At 44.2% G+C, this 26890-nt stretch overlaps 1 protein-coding gene across 3 annotated transcripts in view; it reads left to right on the top strand.

Moving 5' to 3' along the window:
- Positions 1-26890, top strand: part of MYO7A (myosin VIIA) — a 121776-nt gene that overhangs the window by 12319 nt on the left and 82567 nt on the right. For 2 of the 3 annotated variants that reach the window (XM_069969536.1, XM_069969535.1), the window contains exon 1: positions 19027-19131. In XM_069969536.1, coding sequence (XP_069825637.1) covers positions 19027-19131 — 105 coding nt within the window. Of the gene's footprint in view, positions 1-5665; positions 5721-19026; positions 19132-26890 lie in introns of those variants that run through there. The other variant, XM_069969537.1, reaches the window with a different exon arrangement.

Here is a 26890-nt window from a genome sequence, read left to right as displayed (position 1 = left end):
GGGGGGCAGCTGTGTTATATATACAGTATGGGGGGGCAGCTGTATTATATATACAGTATGGGGGGCAGCTGTGTTATATATACAGTATGGGGGGGCAGCTGTGTTATATATACAGTATGGGGGGCAGCTGTGTTATATATACAGTATGGGGGGCAGCTGTGCTATATATACAGTATGGGGGCAGCTGTGTTATATATACAGTATGGGGAGCAGCTGTGCTATATATACAGTATGGGGGGCAGCTGTGTTATATATACAGTATGGGGGGGCAGCTGTGTTATATATACAGTATAGGGGGCAGCTGTGTTATATATACAGTATGGGGGGGCAGCTGTGTTATATATACAGTATGGGGGCAGCTGTGTTATATATACAGTATGGGGGGCAGCTGTGCTATATATACAGTATAGGGGGCAGCTGTGTTATATATACAGTATGGGGGGCAGCTGTGTTATATATACAGTATGGGGGGCAGCTGTGCTATATATACAGTATGGGGGGCAGCTGTGTTATATATACAGTATGGGGGGCAGCTGTGTTATATATACAGTATGGGGGGCAGCTGTGTTATATATACAGTATGGGGGGCAGCTGTGTTATATATACAGTATGGGGGGCAGCTGTGTTATATATACAGTATGGGGGGCAGCTGTGTTATATATACAGTATGGGGGGCAGCTGTGCTATATATATAGTATGGGGGGCAGCTGTGCTATATATACAGTATAGGGGGCAGCTGTGTTATATATACAGTATGGGGGGCAGCTGTGTTATATATACAGTATGGGGGGCAGCTGTGCTATATATACAGTATGGGGGCAGCTGTGCTATATATACAGTATGGGGGGCAGCTGTGTTATATATACAGTATGGGGGGCAGCTGTGTTATATATACAGTATGGGGGGCAGCTGTGTTATATATACAGTATGGGGGGCAGCTGTGTTATATATACAGTATAGGGGGCAGCTGTGTTATATATACAGTATGGGGGGCAGCTGTGTTATATATACAGTATGGGGGGGCAGCTGTGCTATATATACAGTATGGGGGGCAGCTGTGTTATATATACAGTATGGGGGCAGCTGTGTTATATATGCAGTATGGGGGGCAGCTGTGCTATATATACAGTATGGGGGGCAGCTGTGTTATATATACAGTATGGGGGCAGCTGTGTTATATATACAGTATGGGGGCAGCTGTGTTATATATGCAGTATGGGGGGCAGCTGTGCTATATATACAGTATGGGGGGCAGCTGTGTTATATATACAGTATGGGGGGGCAGCTGTGCTATATATACAGTATGGGGGGCAGCTGTGCTATATATACAGTATGGGGGGCAGCTGTGCTATATATACAGTATGGGGGGCAGCTGTGTTATATATACAGTATGGGGGGCAGCTGTGTTATATATACAGTATGGGGGGCAGCTGTGTTATATATACAGTATGGGGGGCAGCTGTGCTATATATACAGTATGGGGGGCAGCTGTGTTATATATACAGTATGGGGGCAGCTGTGTTATATATACAGTATGGGGGGCAGCTGTGTTATATATACAGTATGGGGGCAGCTGTGTTATATATGCAGTATGGGGGGCAGCTGTGTTATATATACAGTATGGGAGGCAGCTGTGTTATATATGCAGTATGGGGGCAGCTGTGTTATATATACAGTATGGGGGGCAGCTGTGTTATATATACAGTATGGGGGCAGCTGTGTTATATATGCAGTATGGGGGCAGCTGTGTTATATATACAGTATGGGGGGCAGCTGTGCTATATATACAGTATGGGGGCAGCTGTGTTACACATGTGATCTATATTGCAGACAGTATAATGAGGCACTTCCCGCTAAGGATATATTTAGGATCAGCCCTGTTACAGGTATATCACTGCAGGCCGGAGCGTACAGCTTACAGGAGAACAAACATTGTGAGACTGTGGTATACACCTACTGGTGGAAGAGATGGGACCATGTGCAGAACACAGACTGAACCAGCAGGGGGCAGCAATGAGCCGTAATGTTCTGTGGAATCCCCTTTGGTCATCACGGATTGTATATAGACTGTAAGAGGCTCTCAGATACTTTATATACAGCTTATCGAGGGAAAATCCATCCTGACTGATCAATATTTCCAATGAATGGGCGAGGGTCTACCAAGTATCACATATAGTATCCAATCCAGATCTCACACACCATAGGAGTGTATGGAGTATTATAGTAGTTATATTCCTGTATATAGAAGCAGTATTATAGTAGTTATAGTCTTGTATATAGGAGCAGTATTATAGTAGTTATATTCCTGTATATAGGAGGCAGTATTATAGTAGTTATAGTCTTGTATATAGGAGCAGTATTATAGTAGTTATATTCTTGTATATAGGAGCAGTATTATAGTAGTTATATCCCTGTATATAGGAGGAGTATTATAGTAGTTATATTCCTGTATATAGGAGCAGTATTATAGTAGTTATATTCTTGTATATAGGAGCAGTATTATAGTAGTTATATCCTTGTATATAGGAGCAGTATTATAGTAGTTATATCATCTGGCCCGATGAAGCGGGAAAGTTAGCCAGCGAAACGGCTGTAGCCACGGTGCACAGCACCCTTGCACCTGTCTCTCCCTGCCCTGAAGTTGCCTGTATGATGACATCTTGTAAATAAACCACGATTACTGCATTAACCCGGTGAGTGCCGCTGGTTTCTACTGTCTAACTCAAAGGCTTGTGCTTATTGAATGAACTGTTTTCTTATTCATGCTGAGCACCACTGGGATGCAGACACCGCACTGAGATCACTCAGTAAACAGAGATCACAACGCTCCCTATCACATCAGGTCACTCAACCTGGACATACAAATAATCTTAGGATACCATGGTTTGCTGATAGTGCCAGTGCGATGCCCTGGCCCCTAGGGGCCACTCCGCAGTATAGATGGTGCTAACAGGCAGGAACCGGGGCAGCTGTAGGATAATGTGGTCACGGTGTAGGCACGAGGGTGATACAGCTGGAAACCGGGCTCCTGACCATGCGGGAATACTGGGCATGCGATTCTTCGTTGTCCTTAGTCAGGGCACCAATTATCACACTAATGCCAAGGTTCAGAAACAACGGTAGTTGTATATTTATTGTAACGTGGTAACTAGTAGCAACAGTCTCTCCGGATGCAACCGGGAATAAGGCAATCTTGGATAAGACAGAGTAATGGGTGATGCTGCAATAGGCTGTGAGAGTAACGTGCTGAATGATGGGAGTAGTAGTGAAACTGAAGATGAGATGCTGGGTGGAGTGAGACTTGAATGAAATACTTGCTGTTGATGATTAGAGAAGATGATGATGAGAGGAATGACTGAAGAATGACTGAAGAATCGACACCCAGATGAGAATCTTGAGACTTGAGACAGGAACACAGCCAGTGGACTGGAGCAGCAGAGCACACGCAGGCCTCTCTCTTAGCAGGGAGAGAGGACAGACACAGAACTTGTCTCCTGAAGGTGGAGAACAAGACTGAGGTAGAACAGGAAGTCACATGGTAACCCCAGCCAAAAGCTCGATGACCATTGGTGTTACCATGGAAGCAGGGGCACAGTCACGTGACATCCAGCCATTGCATCATCACACCCAGGGCCGATTCTGGGGTCTGTGCCGCCTGAGGCAAACCTCAGGCTGCCGCCCCCCTCACTGGCACTCGAAGCCCCCCCCCGCCCCCAATCCCCCCCCCCCGCCCCCAATCCCCCCCCCCCCCGCGCGCGCGCGGGCCCGCGGCAAGCCCACCACCAACATACACTACCGCCCCCACCTCACTGGAACAGCCAGGGGCCGCGGCCGCTGGACCTCTTCAAGGCGGATCTGCCGCTTTAAAAGTAGGGGGCTCCGCTACCGCTACCTGTTCTAACCAGTCCATTGAGCTTCCGGGACAGGTCACCTGATGCACGCCGGCCCCGTAAGCTCACAGCTCCAGCCCCGCGCGCCGCACCTCTCTAGTCTCCTGCTCAGTGGCATACATGTAACAGCTGACCGCACAGGACCGCGGGAGAGGTGCGGCGCACGCGGCTGGAGCTGTGAGCTTACGGGGCCGGCGTGCATCAGGTGACCTGTCCCGGAAGCTCAATGGACTGGTTAGAACAGGTAGCGGAGCCCCCTACTTTTAAAGCGGCAGATCCGCCTTGAAGAGCTCCGGCGGCCGCGTCCCCTGGGTGTTCCAGGGAGGTGGGGGCGGTAGTGTATGTTCTGGAGGGGCCCGGCAACTGATAATCTGGGCGGCCCAGTGGGCATTTGCCCGGTCCGCCAGATTATCAGCCGGGCATGCCGCCCCCTGCAGGACCGCAAAATCTGCCGCCTGAGGCGGAATACTCATTCCGCCTCATGGCAGAAGCGGGCCTGATCACACCATTAGGCATATACAGAGAAATATACATGAGAGTTACCATACTTGAACACTGGGGGGGGGGGGGGGTGACACAATACTACTAGGCACTGATACCTGAATAGATATACAAGGAATGAATGGAATAGCAGACCTGAATACTGAGAAGGGTGACACAATACGCGCAGTTTGCAGTGGACCATAGCTTTCCAGAACAGAACTAGTTATAATACGAGTGTGATCATGAGAAGGGCTGTTCTGGGACACTGCACCAGCACATCTACATGCTTGTGTATATTATAGTAGTTATATACTTGTATATAGGGGCAGTATTATAGTAGTTATATACCTTGCCGTCTATGGGATCCCAGCCAGAGCGTATACACATAGAATACACTCTGGCCGGGATCCCTAGCGGCGCCACAAACAACTGACATGTCACTATTCAGTGAATAGCGGCTGCAGAAAACCCTGTCAGTGCACACTGCGGAGCAAGCAGCTGCGGCCGTACTCTCCATAGTGTGCTGTGGGGAGTTCTGATGCGGGCGTGCACAGATGCGCCCGCATCAGAACTCTGCGGGGCTAAAGAGTATATATATACATACACATAGTATACACTCCATCCGGGATCGCTAGCGGCCATGCAATAAACTGACATGTCAATTCAGCGGCCGCAGAGAACCTGTCAGTTCACACAATAGCAAACAGTTCACACCATTGGGAGCAGCGGTGAATTCAGATGCAGGGGCACACAGGTGCAGCCGCATCCGAATTCAGCAGGAGTGAAGATCATCCAACCAGTACTGCAGTACCGTCCATGATCTTCTTTGACACCGGCCGTTCTCTGACACCGGACGGGTCACAGAACGGCTGGTGTCTTATGCCATGTGAACATAGCCTAATATTGTAATGTTTGCTTTGTCATTTATTTAAATAAGATTTCTTAGTGGAGACGCCCTTTAAGCCAGAGTGTTTGTGTTGTTTGGTAGATATGTCTTGGATGGTTCTGTAGACGGAACAGACTTTGGCTCCTCTTTTGTGTCACTGGATAATACAGACACTTGGGGAGGATTCGCCGCTTTCTCAGGGGACAGATAGAGGTCTTGTGACTTGTCTAATTTATCAATGGGAATTTAAGTCTCCATCTATTACCAGCTTATCATTGGTGGGGCAGGGCCGGCTGTGATCATTTCATTAGCGTGCTAGACGTGCCACATGTGACCCCCGCGGATGGTTGTTATGTGATACATCCATTGTCTGTAATAACACAGATTTATGCTTATTCCTCCCCAGACAACTGCTGCTTGATGTCTCTGAGGATCCCGGAGAGATGGTCATTCTGCGGCAGGTACGTCCCTTCTCTATAGACAGTGTAATAAAGTGACCTCGGCCGTAACTATCTTTCTTCTATATATAGATACCTGGCTTCTGTGTGAATCTAATATAGAGTAAAGGTATATGGGTTTATGAGGATGAAATATGGGCACGTTATTGTCGGTCAGGGCCTTTGCTATGTTATATGTGATCGTGCGGCTGCCAAGGACACTGTCCCTACTAAGGCTCATCCAATGGTGGTGGTGTACAGTATATGGGTGTTGGGTGAGGTCAGGCCTCAGGTCATTCAAATCAACTGGTGTCAGAAAGGTATATAATTTTATAATTTACTTCTATTTAAAAATCTCCAGTCTTCCAGTACTTATCAGCTGCTGTATGTCCTGCAGGAAGTGATGTATTCTCTCCAGTCTGACACAGTGCTCCCTGCTGCCACCTCTGTCCATGTCAGGAACTGTCCAGAGAAGCAGCAAATCCCCATAGAAAATCTTTTCTGCTCTGGACAGTTCCTGACATGGACAGAGGTGGCAGAGGAGAACACTGAGTCATTCTCCACTTCCTGCAGGACATACAGCAGCTGATAAGTATTAGAAGACTTTAGATTTTTAAATAGAAGTAAATTACAAATCTATATAACTTTCTAACACCAGTTGATTTGAAAGAAAAAGATTTTTGCCGGAGTATCCCTTAAAGCATTAAGATTTCCCTCAACTGGAATAAGGAGGCTACTGTGAGCCCTGAGGAGGCCAACATAGCATTATCTACCTCCACCGAACCCTGGCACAATGCCGTCAGGCAGGTGATGTTCTCCTGACATTCATCGTACCCAGATTCATCCATTAGACGTCACATAGAAAATAGTGATCCATCACCGCGCAGAACATGTGTCCTCTGCTTCAGAGTCCAGTGGTGGATTACACCCCTCCATCTGACATTTGGCCGTGTGCTTGATGATGTAAGGGTCCTATTACACGGCCCGATCATCAACTGTAAATGAGCAATTAAACTGGCCGAATATTGGGCAACAAGGGCTGCACAGACATTGTTATCAATGTCTGTGCAGCCCTTGCCTAAATAATAAAATAATAAACTAATAACCCACCTTACCACGTTCCCCGGTGTCTTCTGAGCAGGGGCGGATTAACTTTACTATGGGCCCCGGGCTGTTCACCAAGCTTGGGCCCCCCCAACCCGCTGTAAATATGGCGGCACTAACTTAAAGGGAACCAATCACTTAAAAAACGCATGTGAAGCAATGGGAATGTGCTGTAGCAGCACCCAGCACACTTCCCAAACATGCTTTTATACCCCCCGTCCCTGCAATGTACAAGCCAAAAACCTACTTTATAAACTCGGCGCCCTGTATGTAAATTACCCCCAAGTAGTCCTCTGGGCGGGGAGCTGCGGGCAAGTAGTCACGGTCCCTGGGCGTTCTGCAGTGCTAATCATGCCCCTCTGGGCGGGGAGCTGCGGGCAAGTAGTCACGGTCCCTGGGCGTTCTGCAGTGTTAATCACGCCCCTCTAGTCGTGATTAGCCTGCATAATTGTGGCGGCGTCATCGGAGGCGCGCTGTCTCTAATGTTAGCACGCCTACGTTCTTGCTGTGCCGCTCATGCGCAGTACAGCGGGTCCGGTCTGCGCCGTACTGCGCAGGTGCAAAATAGCCTTCGAACTCATTGCCGGATCTCCAGCAATGAGTTTGAGGCTTTCTGCACGTGCGCAGTACGGCGCAGACCAGACCCGCTGTACTGCGCATGAGCGGCACAGCAAGAATGTAGGCGTGCTAACGTTAGAGACAGCGTGCCTCCAATGACGCCGCCACAATTATGCAGGCTAATCACGACTAGAGGGGCGTGATTAACACTGCAGAACGCCCAGGGACCGTGACTACTTGCCCGCAGCTCCCCGCCCAGAGGACTACTTGGGGGTAATTTACATACAGGGCGCCGAGTTTATAAAGTAGGTTTTTGGCTTGTACATTGCAGGGACGGGGGGTATAAAAGCATGTTTGGGAAGTGTGCTGGGTGCTGCTACAGCACATTCCCATAGCTTTACATGCGTTTTTTAAGTGATTGGTTCCCTTTAAGTCTTTTTCCTCCATAATGTAAAGGAACTGTGATGACATCATTGTCACATGATAAGGTCCTTCAATATAATCTCTAATGTCACTGCATTGTCTCCTGGCTTCAGTTTAGTCCTGATTTGTGCAAAATTGCGGTAAAAAGCAGACATTTTTCTGAAAATCATGACTGAACATAAGTCTGTTTGGGGGGCCATGGGCCCCTCAGGAGCTCAGGGCCCCGGGCTACCGCCCAAAACGGACCTATTATAATCTGCTACTGCTTCTGAGGCCTTCCCTTGTGTCTACAGCTCTGCCTTCTTTGCACTGACAGGCCGCCGGACGTTCAGCCGATCACAGGCTGATATAGGCCGATTATCGCTCCGTGTAATAGGGCCCTAGGGCCTGCATGCAGCTGCTCAGCCTTAGAAACCTATACCATAAAGTTCCTGGCAGACACAGAGCTGATTTTAATGTTGGGGCAGGGGGAGACAGATAAAGCGGAAAGGATTGCTGTAGCCACAGTGCACAGTGTCTGATGGACTATCTCCCCCTGCTATATAACTGCTATAATACTGCCCCCTATGTGGACTTTTTGTACGGCCCTGTATCCTGGTCACACAGGCTGTATACTCCGGACACGGCTCTGGCAGACATACAGCGTTGTGTGTCGGTGGATAAATAGTTACAGATCCCGTCATGCAGTAAGGAGTAAACATTCCTCCTCATACACAGAACTTTCCGCCTGGTAGAGGAGCGCGCTCGGAGCCAACACATCTCCCTATTCATAGACAAATTGGTCCTGGCACCTCCTTTCTGGTAGACAATGATGTTGTGCCTCATAGCGGGGTCTGATGAGCTGTAGATGGCGGCACTATTATGTGGACTTCCCTTTATTGTGCTGGAAGTTTAATGATGTGAGATAGTTGAGGTTTCTTCATGGAGGGGGAAGGACTGGAGATGGCTGCGCGGTCAGTGGAGGTGGTCGGGGTTGTGGCCGCTCAGTCATCCAGGTGTGTGGACGAGTCAGAGAGCGGCTCCTGGAATGTAGGGTTGGTCGATCTCACACGTTCTGCGCCCAAACAGGTAATGTTTCCATTGTTATCTGTGTAGCTTGAAATAGAAAAACCTGGGATGGGAAGGAGCGGACGGCCATCACCTGAGCAAATAAGAACAAGATTGTATTATCCTGGCGAGATATCGACTTATCATTTACCAGTCATGTGATAGGAGGCTCCTGGGCTGCTCTGTGGAGGACCCAACATGTCCATTTACTATATAGTCTTCCTGTAATGCTTCATATGCCCAGTGGGGGCGCTGCAGGGGAAGTAAAACCTTTCCAATTCCTACTGCAGATTGCATCTGATCAATGGGGCTCAGGCTTATAAACGGGGGCAAGAAGGGACCTTACTAACAGAACAGCATTGTATCCTCTGTATACAATGGATATCATTGTATAATATACTGTATATACTCCTCTGTATATGATGGATATCACATTATATAATATACTGTATAGTCTCCTCTGTATACCATGGATATCACATTATATAATATACTGCATAGTCTCTGTATACGATGGATATAACATTATATAATATACTGTATATACTCCTCTGTATATGATGGATATCACATTATATAATATACTGCATAGTCTCTGTATACGATAGATATCACATTATATAATATACTGCATAGTCTCTGTATACGATGGATATCACATTATATAATATACTGTATATACTCCTCTGTATATGATGGATATCACATTATATAATATACAGTATATATTCTTCTGTATACGATGGATATCACATTATATAATATACTGCATAGTCTTCTCTGTATACGATGGATATCACATTATATAATATACTGCATAGTCTCCTCTGTATACGATGGATATCACATTATATAATATACTGCATAGTCTCCTCTGTATACGATGGATATCACATTATATAATATTCTGTATATTCTTCTCTGTATATGATGGATATCACATTATATAATATACTGCATAGTCTCCTCTGTATACGATGGATATCACATTATATAATATTCTGTATATTCTTCTCTGTATATGATGGATATCACATTATATAATATACAGTATATATTCTTCTGTATATGATGGATATCACATTATATAATATACTGCATAGTCTCCTCTGTATACGATGGATATCACATTATATAATATACTGTATATTCTCCTCTGTATACGATGGATATCACATTATATAATATACTGTATATACTTCTCTGTATATGATGGATATCACATTATATAATATACTGTATATACTCCTCTGTATACGATGGATATCACATTATATAATATACTGTATATTCTTCTCTGTATATGATGGATATCACATTATATAATATACTGCATAGTCTCTATACGATGGATATCACATTATATAATATACTGTATATACTCCTCTGTATATGATGGATATCACATTATATAATATAGTGTGTATATTCTTCTGTATATGATGGATATCACATTATATAATATAGTGTGTATATTCTTCTGTATATGATGGATATCACATTATATAATATAGTGTGTATATTCTTCTGTATATGATGGATATCACATTATATAATATACTGTGTATATTCTTCTGTATATGAGGGATATCACATTATAGAATATACAGTATATATTCTCCTGTATACAGTATAATGGCTACTCTGCTCTGTACCTCCCAGGACATACTTGTTCTGGCACATCGGGTCTCGGCTATGTTTGTTGAGCCTTCTGCTGCTTCTGGAGAAGACCAGCGACCCCTCATGGTCCTGTTAGACAAAGCAAAGGAAGAAATTATTTGGAATTACACTGAACAATTCGTGAAATTATATTGAACGATTAGCGAACCATTAACAACGATTTTAGGGTCGGTTCTAAATCAAAGATCGACAAGACACGAACGATTTGTCAATTGTTGCCTGCAATTACACAAGACGATTATCGTTTAAATTTGAACGATATAACGATTAAACAATATAACTATATTCTTCCCGTGTCATACGGACCTTGGACTCCACTCCCTGGTGAGACTCTGCCATCGCTCGTGATCCACTACTCCAGCTATTCCAGTAGGATCTGGCCGTGGATCCCACCAAGGTGTCTGATATCCCAGAAATCTGCAGGGTGGTCGCTCAGCAAAGCCAACAGATTGCCCAGAAATCTCAACAAATACAACAGCTTGCCAACAATCTACGCCTGCACCTCCATATCCATCCGCATCCTGCTCGCTGTCCTAACCTTCACCTAACCTTCGCCCATCTATGTATGACGGGAATCCCAAGATGTGTCGGGGCTTTGTGGCACAGTGCACTATGCACATTGAGCTCATGGCTGATTAGTTTACCACAGAACTCTCCAGGTGGCAGTTGTGGTTAGTCTTCTTTCTGGGAAAGCTCTGGCATGGGCTACTTCTCTCTGGGATCGGGTTGACCCAGTTACTGCCAACATCCAAGCCAACAGGTGCTACTTCTGCAGAGACCTTTCTCTAGAACCTCCGATGGAACAGAAACTCTTCTGTTGGCAAATACGCAGTCCAATTCCGTACTTTGGTTGCCGAGCTTGATTGGAAAAGAAGGGACTCGCCAGTCAAAGGATAGATGTCCTATTCAATCGTGATCTTCCCTCAATGATTTGATCCACTTGGCCACTTCGATAGGAATCCGCTTTACTCAAAGAGAGGAGGAGGTTGGTCTGGAGTGCGAATCTTTCCCTCTTTGCTGTCCTATTCGTCCTGCACTTACACTTCAGAACCCTCCTTTTCCCTTTACTCATTCCTCTGTCGAGGAGCCTATGCAAGTGGACAGAGTCCAAGTCAAGTCAAGAGGAAAGAACAAGCTGCTGGGAACAGAATTTTTGCCTTTATAATGCCGGTCCAGAACATTTTCATCTGACTTGCCCTTAACATACTCGCGCAGCTAGTTAACTGTTGCCTTTGTGGATTCTGGACCATCCGGGAGCTTTGTAGATTCCTCCTTGATTTCAAAGTGGCGTCTCCCAGTGGTCTGCCTCTCTAAACCAATGTTTATTTCTTCAGTCACTGGGAAACCTCTAAGTGAGTCCATTCTTTGCCCGTCCGGGAGCTTTGTAGATACCGCCTTGATTTCAAAGTAGCGTCTCCCAGTGGTCTGCCTCTCTAAACCAATGTTTATTTCTTCAGTCACTGGGAAACCTCTAAGTGAGTCCATTCTTTGCCACACTAAACCAGTAACTCTTCAAGTAGGCTCTCTACACAAGGAGTAGATGTACTTTTATGTGTTCTCCCGTTCTTCCTCACCTGTTCTTTTGGGTCTCATGTGGTTAGAGCTTCCTGCCCCAACCCTTGATTGGAAACTAGGGAAAGTCTTCAGTTGGGGATTGGATTGCCAAACACGTTGACGGAAGGTGCATACGTGGGCCGTCCCTTTCTACTTCGCTGACCCCTGCAAAACCTCTGCCGGGTTTTCCCACTCTGTAGGAAAATTTCAAATACTCAGTTATGCCATTTGGCCTATACAATGCCGCAGCAAGAATTGGTTAATGACATATCTTCTATACTCATTCTGGGGTCATTGTGTATTTGGATGACATTTTGATCTTTTCTTCTAACTTAGAGTCGCATCTGACCCATGTGCGCAAAGTACTTGGACGCCTGAGAACCAATCACCTCTATGCCAAGCTGGAGAAGTGTGTCCATCAGATAACTCTCCCATTTCTTGGCTACATCATCTTTGACTCTGGCTTGCGAATTGACCCAGCTAAGCTTATGGGAGTTCTTCAGTGTCCTCATCCTATTGGCCTTCAGGGCATTTGATGCTTCCTAGGATTCACCAGACGTTACTGTCATTGTTGCTACTGCGAACGACTCTACGACATCTTATTCCATGCGAACAATCAACGATAAAAATCGTTCGAAATTCTATCAAACGACCAACGATTTCTCGTTGGTCGTTAATTCGTTGTCTGCTATTACACTAAACGATTATCGTTCAAATTCAAATCTAATGATTTTTTGAACGATAATCGTCCCATGTAATAAGGCCCTTAGGCAGTGGCCTCCTGAAGCCGAAGAAGCATTCTCCAAACTGAAGTCCGCCTTAGCCTCGGCTCCCGTTTTGTCTCATCCAGATCCTGCGAGACCATTTTCCCTGGAAGTCGATGCTTTCTCAGTAGGAGCTGGAACAGTACTTTCTCGGAAAGATTCTAAGGGTAAGACTAGAACTTGTGGATTCTTTCCGAAGACTTTTTCTTCTGCTGAGAGAAATTACACCACTGGCGATCACGAATCGTTGGTCATTAAGTTGTCATTTGAAGAATGTTGTCACCTCTTGGAAGGGGCTTGTCATCCCATCATTATCTTTACCGACTATAAAAATCTCCAGTGTTTACAGACGGCCCCAGACCCTAGACAAGCCAGATGGTTCCTCACTTTTACAGTTTGACTTTTTCATACACTTCTATCCAGCATAGAAGAATAGTAAGGCTGATGCCCTGCCAGTCACGATCGGTGCCCAGTGTCTTCTGCAGATGCCAAATCCTGTGTGCCAGGATGCAGGTACACCTGTAGCTCTGGTCACCTATCATTACATTGCTTCAAGTCAAGCCAGGGGTGTCACCTGCCGCGGCAGACTCTGGTTTAGACCAGTAGCCCCTTAGACTCTGCTCCCTGGTGCAACTCCGCCATCGCTAGTGGTGGACCAGCAGATCCATTACTTCAGCTGTTACAAAATTATCGCCTGTGTATACTGCTGTTGTCTGTGTATACTGCTGTTGTCTGTGTACACTGCTGTTGTCTGTGTACACTGTTGTTGTCTATGTATACTGTTGTCTGACTGTGTATACTGTTGTTGTCTATGTATACTGTTGTTGTCTGTGTATACTACTATTGTCCGTGTATACTGTTGTCTGTTTATACGGCTATTGTCTGTGTATACTGCTATTGTCTGTGTATACTGTTGTCTATGCATACTGTTCTTCTTACAAAGGCTTTATAACTATTGACCAGCACAATGGCCGCCATCTTCACAGGTTTATTTTCCGTCCTCTGGAAGATCACATTAGCATATAGATTGCTGTATAAACCCCCACAATCACCCGCTCCGTTCTGTATTTTTAGAAGCGGTGACATATTTACGGTCTCACCGATCGCAGGAAGTGGGGACAATTTATGGCGCCCATTAGGACAGTGCGGCCCGGCCGGCGGTCTTCATTGTGCGGTGACATTTATCACCTCCCACAAGTCCCCTGATGAAATCATCTCAACCATCTCTTAGAGGAGAAATCACAAGATCTACGTCTACGTCTCTTTATTCCTCTACCGGGAGGCGTCTGTGGTCTCTGGTCGATGACTATTAAAGACGTAGACACTTAAAGGGACGGTAACATTGAATTGATTTTTGGTCAGTTTTATAGCTCCTCGTATTTTGTGATGACTTTGTATTTCTGCAGTTGTAGAGAATGGTGGGCTGCTTGTAGCATCGTGTACACATGGAACAGTACTACAGTGCTGATAGATACAGTAGGTGGCGCTATTGTTCCCTGCTTATCCGCCAGCCTTGCAAAGAGTTTGTATGTTCTTGTATACAGATAGGGGTATTTAGATTGTGAACCCTTATGGGGACAGGAACCAAAATTGGCAAACTATGTAAAGTGCTGCGGAATCTGTGTGCGCTATAAAAATAAAAGCATTATTATTATTATTGTTATTATTATTAGGAGACAATTTGCCCTTATAACTGTAGCTCCGTAGCTGTGCCGATCACTGCCCCTATGCCCACATAAAAAGAGGCAACCACAATACTGACAATCACCATTCCTTCATAGGACAGTGGTATATCTCTAGGGTTACAGTATGGTATAGTACATTGGTATTTCTCTAGGGTTACAGTATGGTATAGTATAATAGTACGGTGGTATATCTCTAGGGTTACAGTATGGTATAGTACAGTGGTATATCTCTAGGGTTGCAGTATGGTATATTACTGTGATATATCTCTAGGGTTGCAGTATGGTATATTACGGTGGTATATCTCTAGGGTTACAGTATGGTATATTACGGTGGTATATCTCTAGGGTTACAGTATGGTATAGTACAGTGGTATATCTCTAGGGTTACAGTATGGTATAGAACGGTGGTATATCTCTAGGGTTACAGTATGGTATAGTACTTTGGTATTTCTCTAGGGTTACAGTATGGTATAGTATAATAGTACAGTGGTATATCTCTAGGGTTGCAGTATGGTATATTACGGTGGTATATCTCTAGGGTTACAGTATGGTATAGTACGGTGGTATATCTCTAGGGTTGCAGTATGGTATATTACGGTGGTATATCTCTAGGGTTACAGTATGGTATGGTACGGTGGTATATCTCTAGGGTTACAGTATGGTATAGTACAGTGGTATATCTCTAGGGTTAAAGTATGGTATAGTACAGTGGTATATCTCTAGGGTTACAGTATGGTATAGAACGGTGGTATATCTCTAGGGTTACAGTATGGTATGGTACGGTGGTATATCTCTAGGGTTACAGTATGGTATAGAACGGTGGTATATCTCTAGGGTTACAGTATGGTATAGAACGGTGGTATATCTCTAGGGTTACAGTATGGTATGGTACGGTGGTATATCTCTAGGGTTGCAGTATGGTAAAGTATGGTGGTATATCTCTAGGCTTGCGGTATGTTATAGTGCCCTGTATATCTCTAGGGCTGCAGCATGGTAGTATATCTCTAGGGCTGCAGTACTGTATAGTACGGTGGTATATCTCTAGGGTTACAGTATGGTATAGAACGGTGGTATATCTCTAGGGTTACAGTATGGTATAGTACGGTGGTATATCTCTAGAGCTGCAGTATAGTATAGTATGGTGGTATATCTCTAGGGCTGCAGTATGGTATAGTATGGTGGTATATCTCTAGGGTTACAGTATGGTATAGAACGGTGGTATATCTCTAGGGTTACAGTATGGTATAGAACGGTGGTATATCTCTAGGGTTACAGTATGGTATAGTACGGTGGTATATCTCTAGAGCTGCAGTATAGTATAGTATGGTGGTATATCTCTAGGGCTGCAGTATGGTATAGTATGGTGGTATATCTCTAGGGCTGCAGCATGGCATAGTACGGTGGTATATCTCTAGGTTTGCGGTATTTTATAGTACAGTGGTATATCTCTAGGCTTGCGGTATGTTATAGTACCCTGGTACAGTATATCTCTAGTGTTGCAGTATGGTATAGTATGGTGGTATATCTCTAGGGTTATAGTATGGTATAGTCTGGAGGTATATCTCTAGGCTTGCGGTATGTTATAGTGCCCTGGTATATCTCTAGGGTTGTAGTGTATGGTTCCTGTAGTGACATGCATACATTATACAGCTGTGACACATGAGGTGGCTGCTATCATTATTCATACATTATTGACAGCGTTCTCTTTGCTGGTTCCCCTGGGGATGTGACCACACAGCGGACTGACACCTCTACATAGTAATGGATGAGGAGCCATCAATTCCTCATAGTCCACCATTACCATCACAATCACTGACAAATGAGATGGTGCCCCAGGGAGAAGAGAGCAGCGGCGGCGGCTGGGGCGCATCAATAACATCCTATAGAGAGACGTATGTCACCATGATGGATCCTACAGGTCACATCCAGTTATATAACACATCACTATGTGCCGGGAGAGATGAGACTACACACCTGTCCTATCTATCTATCTATCTATCTATCTTCTATCTATCTATCTATCTATCTATCTATCTATCTATCTATCTATCTATCTCCTATCTATCTATCCATCTATCTATCTTCTATCTATCTATCTATCTATCTCCTATCTATCTCCTATCTATCTATCTATCTATCTATCTATCTATCTATCTATCTCCTATCTATCTATCTATCTATCTATCTATCTATCTATCTATCTATCTATCTCCTATCTATCTATCTATCTATCTCCTATCTATCTATCTATCTATCTATCTATCTATCTATCTATCTATCTATCTATCTATCTATCTCCTATCTATCTATCTATCTCCTATCTATCTCCTATCTCCTATCTATCTATCTATCTATCTATCTATCTATCTATCTATCTATCTATCTATTTCCTATCTGTCTTCTATCTCCTATCTATCTATTTATCTATCTTCTATCTATCTAACTATCTATCTATCTATCTATCTATCTATCTATCTATCTATCTATCTATTATCTATCTCCTATCTATCTCCTATCTATCTATCTATCTATCTATCTATCTATCTATCTATCTATCTCCTATCTATCTATCTCCTATCTATCTATCTATCTATCTATCTATCTATCTATCTAACAAAACACAACAATCACCGAACTCAGGGAGAACAGTGAAAAATCCCAATGGAGTACTCATTTAGGAGTCTCCATTGATTGTCCCATACAAAATTTAAATATGCAAAAAAGGGGTCCGTGGAGCCTCAGTTACGAGTCTTAAAACACGGGAATAGCCAGATATCCCTCTCTCCAGAGAAGGAAGCCCATTGCCAAGGGGTGCCTCCTAGTGGGGAGAGCACCAAACCACCCTGATACGTAGTCCCTCAGGTCCTCACTCTGTTACGACCTTTGGGACCTAAATAGGGAAACACCAGGGTGGCCCCTGTAAGTCAAAGTCTAACTCTGTGGCGAGTGTAACGACATAAGACAAGGGCCTCTGGTCACTGATCTCTAGTCGCTCTGTGATCTCTGATCTCACTGTAGCCTCTGGTCACTCTCTGATCTCTGGTCACTGATCTCTGCTCTCTCTGTAGCCTCTGGTCACTCTGTAGTCTCTGGTCACTGATCTCTGCTCTCTCTGTAGCCTCTGGTCACTCTGTAGTCTCTGGTCACTGATCTCTGCTCTCTCTGTAGCCTCTGGTCACTCTGTAGTCTCTGGTCACTGATCTCTGCTCTCTCTGTAGCCTCTGGTCACTCTGTAGTCTCTGGTCACTGATCTCTGCTCTCTCTGTAGCCTCTGGTCACTCTCTGATCTCTGGTCACTGATCTCTGCTCTCTCTGTAGTCTCTGGTCACTGATCTCTGCTCTCTCTGTAGTCTCTGGTCACTGATCTCTGCTCTCTCTGTAGCCTCTGGTCACTCTCTGATCTCTGGTCACTGATCTCTGCTCTCTCTGTAGTCTCTGGTCACTCTCTGATCTCTGGTCACTGATCTCTGCTCTCACTGTAGTCTCTGGTCACTGATCTCTGCTCTCTCTGTAGCCTCTGGTCACTCTCTGATCTCTGGTCACTGATCTCTGCTCTCTCTGTAGTCTCTGGTCACTGATCTCTGCTCTCTCTGTAGCCTCTGGTCACTCTCTGATCTCTGGTCACTGATCTCTGCTCTCTCTGTAGTCTCTGGTCACTGATCTCTGCTCTCTCTGTAGCCTCTGGTCACTCTGTAGTCTCTGGTCACTGATCTCTGCTCTCTCTGTAGTCTCTGGTCACTGATCTCTGCTCTCACTGTAGCCTCTGGTCACTCTCTGATCTCTGGTCACTGATCTCTGCTCTCTCTGTAGTCTCTGGTCACTCTCTGATCTCAGGTCACTGATCTCTGGTCACTCGCAGGCGTCTTCCATCAATGAATCCATCAATTGGTTTTACTTAGTGGGAATTGATTCCTTGGAGCCCAGGCCAGAAGTGACTACTCGGAGGAGCAGGAACTGCTTAAGGTGACAGATCCATGAATGATTTAGAGAGCGGTTGCTATGGCAGCAGGTTATCTGTGGAGACGCGAAGGAGCTGCAGGTGGGTCTTGGTTTTGGGTTCCCTTAGTGCTTTGCCTTTACTGGTGGTTGTTAGGGCATTAAGTTAATCAGAAGCCATGTGTTACATACAACCAGGACCATCTGCAGATTAATAAGTACCAGGACGGACTCTCTAAGGCTCCTCAGAGGAGAACGATCAGTCTCAGAGTCCACCAGGATCTCGCCAAAACAAGGCGCCTCAGCTCCGCATAAGTTTTAAGTATTTTTGAAGTAACAACGTTGCCTTTCGATGGTGGATGTAGAAGACTCTTTAACTCTTGGTGACTCTTCGAGGAATGTTTTGGGTTTTTTTTGCGACGTCTTCAGATATGATGAAGATTTGCCTTTGATCGCATTATTGTGGATTATTGGACCTTGTCGGACATTGCGTCACATAGTGGCGGAGAGCATGGTGGTGAGATCGTCGCCTGCACGGTTGCTTTGCATTGTTTTTAACCATTGACTGACAAGGTCGGGATGTACCAACGTAGGGGAGTGGAGGAAGTCTTGGAGAAGGACCAGGGCAAGTGGGCTCTGTTACGTAACATTAACCAGGCGCTGAAACCCAGCACGCTACTACCGGTGAGAGAGATCTAACCTTACCATAATAGTGGGGTGCCATGTGTGGGAGTGGGGACAAGTGGTATCCGGAGATATCTAACCTTACCATAATAGTGGGGTGCCATGTGTGGGAGTGGGGACAAGTGGTATCCGGAGATATCTAACCTTACCATAATAGTGGGGTGCCATGTGTGGGAGTGGGGACGAGTGGTATCCGGAGATATCTAACCTTACCATAATAGTGGGGTGCCATGTGTGGGAGTGGGGACCAGTGGTATCCGGAGATATCTAACCTTACCATAATAGTGGGGTGCCATGTCTGGGAGTGGGGACGAGTGGTATCCAGAGATATCTAACCTTACCATAATAGTGGGGTGCCATGTCTGGGAGTGGGGACGAGTGGTATCCAGAGATATCTAACCTTACCATAATAGTGGGGTGCCATGTGTGGGAGTGGGGACCAGTGGTATCAGGAGATATCTAACCTTACCATAATAGTGGGGTGCCATGTCTGGGAGTGGGGACCAGTGGTATCCGGAGATATCTAACCTTACCATAATAGTGGGGTGCCATGTGTGGGAGTGGGGACCAGTGGTATCCGGAGATATCTAACCTTACCATAATAGTGGGGTGCCATGTGTGGGAGTGGGGACGAGTGGTATCCAGAGATATCTAACCTTACCATAATAGTGGGGTGCCATGTCTGGGAGTGGGGACCAGTGGTATCCAGAGATATCTAACCTTACCATAATAGTGGGGTGCCATGTCTGGGAGTGGGGACGAGTGGTATCCAGAGATATCTAACCTTAACATAATAGTGGGGTGCCATGTGTGGGAGTGGGGAGGAGTGATATCTAACCTTACCATAATAATGGGGTGCCATGTGTGGGAGTGGGGACGAGTGGTATCCGGAGATATCTAACCTTACCATAATAGTGGGGTGCCATGTCTGGGAGTGGGGACCAGTGGTATCCGGAGATATCTAACCTTACCATAATAGTGGGGTGCCATGTGTGGGAGTGGGGAGGAGTGGTATCTAACCTTACCATAATAATGGGGTGCCATGTGTGGGAGTGGGGACCAGTGGTATCTGGAGATATCTTAAAAGTCTTGGGTTTAAAAAAAAAAAAAAACATTCATTGAAATGAATTAACAATTGCTGGGAATTACCATTGTTGGGACTGCACCATAGATGTCCTCACAACATTTACATAATGATGCTGTATACTACTGCTATCTGCTACTGCACTATACTACTGATAAGAAGACACTGTATACTATTGCTATCTGTGACACTGATATGTAGGTACTGTATACTACTTCTGTCTGTGGCACTGATATGTGGGTACTGTATACTACTGCTATTTGTGGCACTGATGTGTAGTTACTGTATACTACTGCTATCTGTGGCACTGATGTGTAGTTACTGTATACTACTGCTATCTGTGGCACTGTACTACTGCTATCTGTGGCACTGTACTACTGCTATCTGTGGCACTGATATGTAGGCACTGTATACTACTGCTATCTGTGGCACTGTTTTGTAGGTAATGTACTGTATACTACTGCTATCTGTGGCACTGTTTTGTAGGTAATGTACTGTATACTACTGCTATCTGTGGTACTGATATGTAGTTACTGTATACTACTGCTGTCTGTGGCACTGATATGTAGTTACTGTATACTACTGCTATCTGTGGCACTGTACTACTGCTATCTGTGGCACTGTACTACTGCTATCTGTGGCACTGATATGTAGGCACTGTATACTACTGCTATCCGTGGCACTGTTTTGTAGGTAATGTACTGTATACTACTGCTATCTGTGGTACTGATATGTAGTTACTGTATACTACTGCTGTCTGTGGCACTGATATGTAGTTACTGTATACTACTGCTATCTGTGGCACTGATATGTAGGTACTGTATACTACTGCTATTGCTATCTGTGACACTGATATATAGGTACTGTACACTACTGCTATCTGTGGCACTGATATGTAGTTACTGTATACTACTGCTATCTGTGGCACTATACTACTGCTATCTGTGGCACTATATTACTGCTATCTGTGGCACTGATATGTAGGCACTGTATACTACTGCTATCTGTGGCACTGTTTTGTAGGTAATGTACTGTATACTACTGCTATCTGTGGTACTGATATGTAATTACTGTATACTACTGCTATCTGTGGCACTGGTATGTAGTTACTGTATACTACTGCTATCTGTGGCACTGTTTTGTAGGTATTGTACTGTATACTACTGCTATCTGTGGTACTGATATGTAGTTACTGTATACTACTGCTGTCTGTGGCAGTGATGTGTAGTTACTGTATACTACTGCTATCTGTGGTACTGATATGTAGTTACTGTATACTACTGCTGTCTGTGGCACTGGTATGTAGTTACTGTATACTACTGCTATCTGTGGCACTGTTTTGTAGGTATTGTACTGTATACTACTGCTATCTGTGGCACTGATATGTAGGTACTGTATACTACTGCTATCTATGCCACTATTGTGTAGGTACTGTATACTACTGCTATCTATGCCACTATTGTGTAGGCACTGTATACTACTGCTATCTGTGGCACTGATATGTAGGTACTGTATACTACTGCTATCCATGCCACTATTGTGTAGGCACTGTATACTACTGCTATCTGTGACACTAACATTTATATACTGTAGATCATATACTATCCTACTCATACCCTTATGTAGGTATTGTATGGTACCATTATATATTTAACCTGTGGCACTATTTTGCAGGTAGTGTAGGGTACTGTTATGTATGTAATGTCGGGTACTATTATATAGGCACTACATGGTAATGATATGTCACATGGTGCATATTGTTATTATTTGGGCACTGTATGGCATTTCATAAATAATGTGCAGCACTACTATGTTAGCACCGTGTAGAGCTATTATGAAGGAATATGATGGTACTGTTGTGCATTTATTATGGGACACTGTTGTACATATTTGATATGTAGCAATTATAAGTGGGATACTGTTATGTAGACACTATATGGTACTGTTATATATTTACTGTGGGGCACTATAATATAGACATGCTGTAACATTACTATATGGGCACTGTATGGTACTGTTATATATCTAATCTGTGGCACTATAATGTGGGCACTGTACGGTACTGTTATATATTATATCTGTAGCACTAATATGTGGGCACTGTGCGGTACTGTTATATAGTTAATATGTGGCACTATTATGTGGGCACTGTATGGTACTGTTATATATGTAATCTGTGGCACTAATATGTGGGCACTGTACGGTACTGTTATATAGTTAATATGTGGCAGTATTATGTGGGCACTGTACGGTACTGTTATATAGTTCAGTGATTTTCAACCAGTGTGCCGTGGCACACTAGTGTGCCGCGACACATGGTCGGGTGTGCCGCGGAGAAAGTTCCCCAAACTATGGTGCCCCTGTGAAACAGGATAAAACAATGGGGGAGAGAAACCTGGGGATGGGGGAGAAGCAGGGGGGAGAGAAGTTTGGTGGAGAGAAGCACGGGGGAGAGAAGCACAGGAGAGAAGCAGGGGGGAGAAGTATGGTGGAAAGAAGCATGGGGAGAGAAGCACAGGGGGGAGAAGTATGGTGGAGAGAAGCACGGGGGAGAGAAGCACAGGAGAGAAGCAGGGGGGAGAAGTATGGTGGAGAGAAGCACAGGAGAGAAGCACAGGAGAGAAGCAGGGGGAGAGAAGCATGGGGGAGAGAAGCACAGGAGAGAAGCACGGGGGAGAGAAGCACAGGAGAGAAGCAGGGGGGAGAAGTATGGTGGAGAGAAGCACAGGAGAGAAGCAGGGGGGAGAAGTATGGTGGAGAGAAGCACAGGAGAGAAGCACGGGGGAGAGAAGCACAGGAGAGAAGCACGGGGGAGAGAAGCACAGGAGAGAAGCAGGGGGGAGAAGTATGGTGGAAAGAAGCATGGGGAGAGAAGCACAGGGGGGAGAAGTATGGTGGAGAGAAGCACAGGAGAGAAGCACAGGGGGGAGAAGAAAACAGGCCCAGGTTTCACATTGAGTTAGTATAAAAACATTTGCGAATCTATATTATTAACTATATGTATAATATATACTTTTTTAGTGTCATTTTCTGCCATTTTGGTTGGTGGTGTGCCCCGGGATTTTTTAAGTATAAAAAGTGTGCCGCGGCTCAAAAAAGGTTGAAAATCACTGATTTAGTTAATATGTGGCACTATTATGTGGGCACTGTACAGTACTGTTATATATGTTGTAATCTGTGGCACTATAATGTGGGCACTGTACGGTACTGTTATATAGTATATCTGTAGCACTATGTGGGCACTGTACGGTACTGTTAAATATGTAATCTGTGGCACTAATATGTGGGCACTGTACGGTACTGTTATATAGTTAATATGTGGCACTATTATGTGGGCACTGTACGGTACTGTTATATAGTTAATCTGTGGCACTATAATGTGGGCACTGTACGGTACTGTTATATATTATATCTGTAGCACTATTATGTGGGCACTGTGCAGTACTGTTATATAGTTAATATGTGGCACTATGATGTGGGCACTGTACAGTACTGTTATATATGTAATCTGTAGCACTAATATGTGGGCACTGTACAGTACTGTTATATATGTAATCTGTGGCACTATAATGTGGGAACTGTATGGTACTGTTATATATTATATCTGTAGCACTAATATGTGGGCACTGTGCAGTACTGTTATATATGTAATCTGTGGCACTATAATGTGGGCACTGTACGGTACTGTTATATATTATATCTGTAGCACTAATATGTGGGCACTGTACGGTACTGTTATATAGTTAATATGTGGCACTATTATGTGGGCACTGTACAGTACTGTTATATATGTATCTGTGGCACTATTATGTGGGCACTGTGCGGTACTGTTATATAGTTAATATGTGGCACTATTATGTGGGCACTGTACAGTACTGTTATATATGTATCTGTGGCACTATTATGTGGGCACTGTGCGGTACTGTTATATAGTTAATATGTGGCACTATTATGTGGGCACTGTACAGTACTGTTATATATGTATCTGTGGCACTATTATGTGGGCACTGTACGGTACTGTTATATAGTTAATATGTGGCACTATTATGTGGGCACTGTACAGTACTGTTATATATGTATCTGTGGCACTATTATGTGGGCACTGTGCGGTACTGTTATATAGTTAATATGTGGCACTATTATGTGGGCACTGTACGGTACTGTTATATAGTTAATATGTGGCACTATTATGTGGGCACTGTGCGGTACTGTTATATAGTTAATATGTGGCACTATTATGTGGGCACTGTACGGTACTGTTATATAGTTAATATGTGGCACTATTATGTGGGCACTGTACGGTACTGTTATATAGTTAATATGTGGCACTATTATGTGGGCATTGTACGGTACTGTTATATAGTTAATATGTGGCACTATTATGTGGGCACTGTGCAGTACTGTTATATAGTTAACATGTGGCACTATTATGTGGGCACTGTACGGTACTGTTATATAGTTAATATGTGGCACTATTATGTGGGCACTGTACGGTACTGTTATATATGTATCTGTGGCACTATTATGTGGGCACTGTATGGTACTGTTATATAGTTAATATATGGCACTATTATGTGGGCACTGTACGGTACTGTTATATATGTATCTGTGGCACTATTATGTGGGCACTGTATGGTACTGTTATATAGTTAATATATGGCACTATTATGTGGGCACTGTACGGTACTGTTATATATGTATCTGTGGCACTATTATGTGGGCACTGTATGGTACTGTTATATAGTTAATATATGGCACTATTATGTGGGCACTGTACGGTACTGTTATATATGTATCTGTGGCACTATTATGTGGGCACTGTATAGTACTGTTATATAGTTAATATATGGCACTATTATGTGGGCACTGTATGGTACTGTTATATAGTTAATATGTGGCACTATTATGTGGGCACTGTACGGTACTGTTATATATGTATCTGTGGCACTATTATGTGGGCACTGTATAGTACTGTTATATAGTTAATATATGGCACTATTATGTGGGCACTGTATGGTACTGTTATATAGTTAATATATGGCACTATTATGTGGGCACTGTACGGTACTGTTATATATGTATCTGTGGCACTATTATGTGGGCACTGTATGGTACTGTTATATAGTTAATATGTGGCACTATTATGTGGGCACTGTACGGTATTGTTATATATGTATCTGTGGCACTATTATGTGGGCACTGTACGGTACTGTTATATAGTTAATATATGGCACTATTATGTGGGCACTGTACGGTACTGTTCTATATGTATCTGTGGCACTATGATGTGGGCACTGTACGGTACTGTTCTATATGTATCTGTGGCACTATTATGTAGGCACTGTATGGTACTGTTGTACTTTTGTACTGTACCAGGCATCAGCACCTCCCTGGTGACTCACTGGTACGGTGCCTGGGTCTCAGCAATCACATAACATTGTGAGGGTGACTCACTCAGCGGTATGATCCCTGTCCTTTACTGGATTAGTGTTCTGTTTGTTGTGATCCAGAGATTTAATAGTCCTATACCTGATTATCTAGTCATTAACTCTATAATCCCTGCTGATCCAGAAGTTTAAAGGGGTTTTCTAGGACTTTTTTAGTCATGACCTATGGCGAGGATACATCCTCAATATCAATATCTCATTGTTCCGCTGCCCTGAGCTGTATAATTGGTCAGAGATGAGAAGGAAGCCTTGATTTACAGGATCTCTCCCTCTCTCCTGCACAGAGCACATGCTAAGCCCCACCTCCACTTCCTATGATCTGTCCTCATCTAGCTGTTACTAGGACAAATCTCCTCTGACAACAGGCAGTGGACAGCAGACTGCAGAGAAGTGAGACACCTAGTGGCCAAGACTTTCTCCCTGTCCAGTTACCCGGTAATTGGTTAGCGTCCTGATTCTAGTAATCTAGTGTTTTACTCTCATGTCCCTGGTGATTCAGTGATTTCATTTCACAGCAATCCACTGATTTACATTTAAAATGATTTAGTGATTTACATTCCACATGGAACCAGTTATTTATATTCCATGGGGATCCAGTCATTTAGTGTTTTACATTCCACAGGGATCCAGTGATTTACATTTACAATGATTTAGTGATTTACATTCCACAGGGATCCAGTGATTTACATTCCACAGGGATCCAGTGATTTACATTCCTCGGGGATCCAGTGATTTACATTCCTCAGGGATCCAGTGATTTGGTGTTTTACATTCCACACAGGATCCAGTGATTTACATTTCACAGGATGCAGTGATTTAGTGTTTTACATTCCACGAGATCCAGTAATTTAGTTATGTACATTCCATGGGGATCCAGTGATATAGTGATGTACATTCCATGGGGATCCAGTGATTTACATTCCACAGGATGCAGTGATTTAGTGTTTTACATTCCACGAGATCCAGTAATTTAGTTATGTACATTCCATGGGGATCCAGTGATTTACATTCCACAGTGATCCAGTGATATAGTGATTTATATTCCATGGGTATCCAGTGATTTAGTGTTTTTACATTCCAGAGGATCCAGCGATTTATATTCCATGGGGATCCAGGGATTTACATTCAACAGGGATCCACTGATTTAGTGTTTTACATTCCACGGGGATCCAGTGATTTACATTCCATGGGATCCAGTGACTTAGTGTTTTACGTTTCATGGGGATCC

Source organism: Dendropsophus ebraccatus, chromosome 5, assembly GCF_027789765.1.
Source record: "Dendropsophus ebraccatus isolate aDenEbr1 chromosome 5, aDenEbr1.pat, whole genome shotgun sequence".
Taxonomy (NCBI): Eukaryota; Metazoa; Chordata; class Amphibia; order Anura; family Hylidae; genus Dendropsophus; species Dendropsophus ebraccatus.
This window is presented reverse-complemented; position numbering and strand designations above follow the sequence as displayed.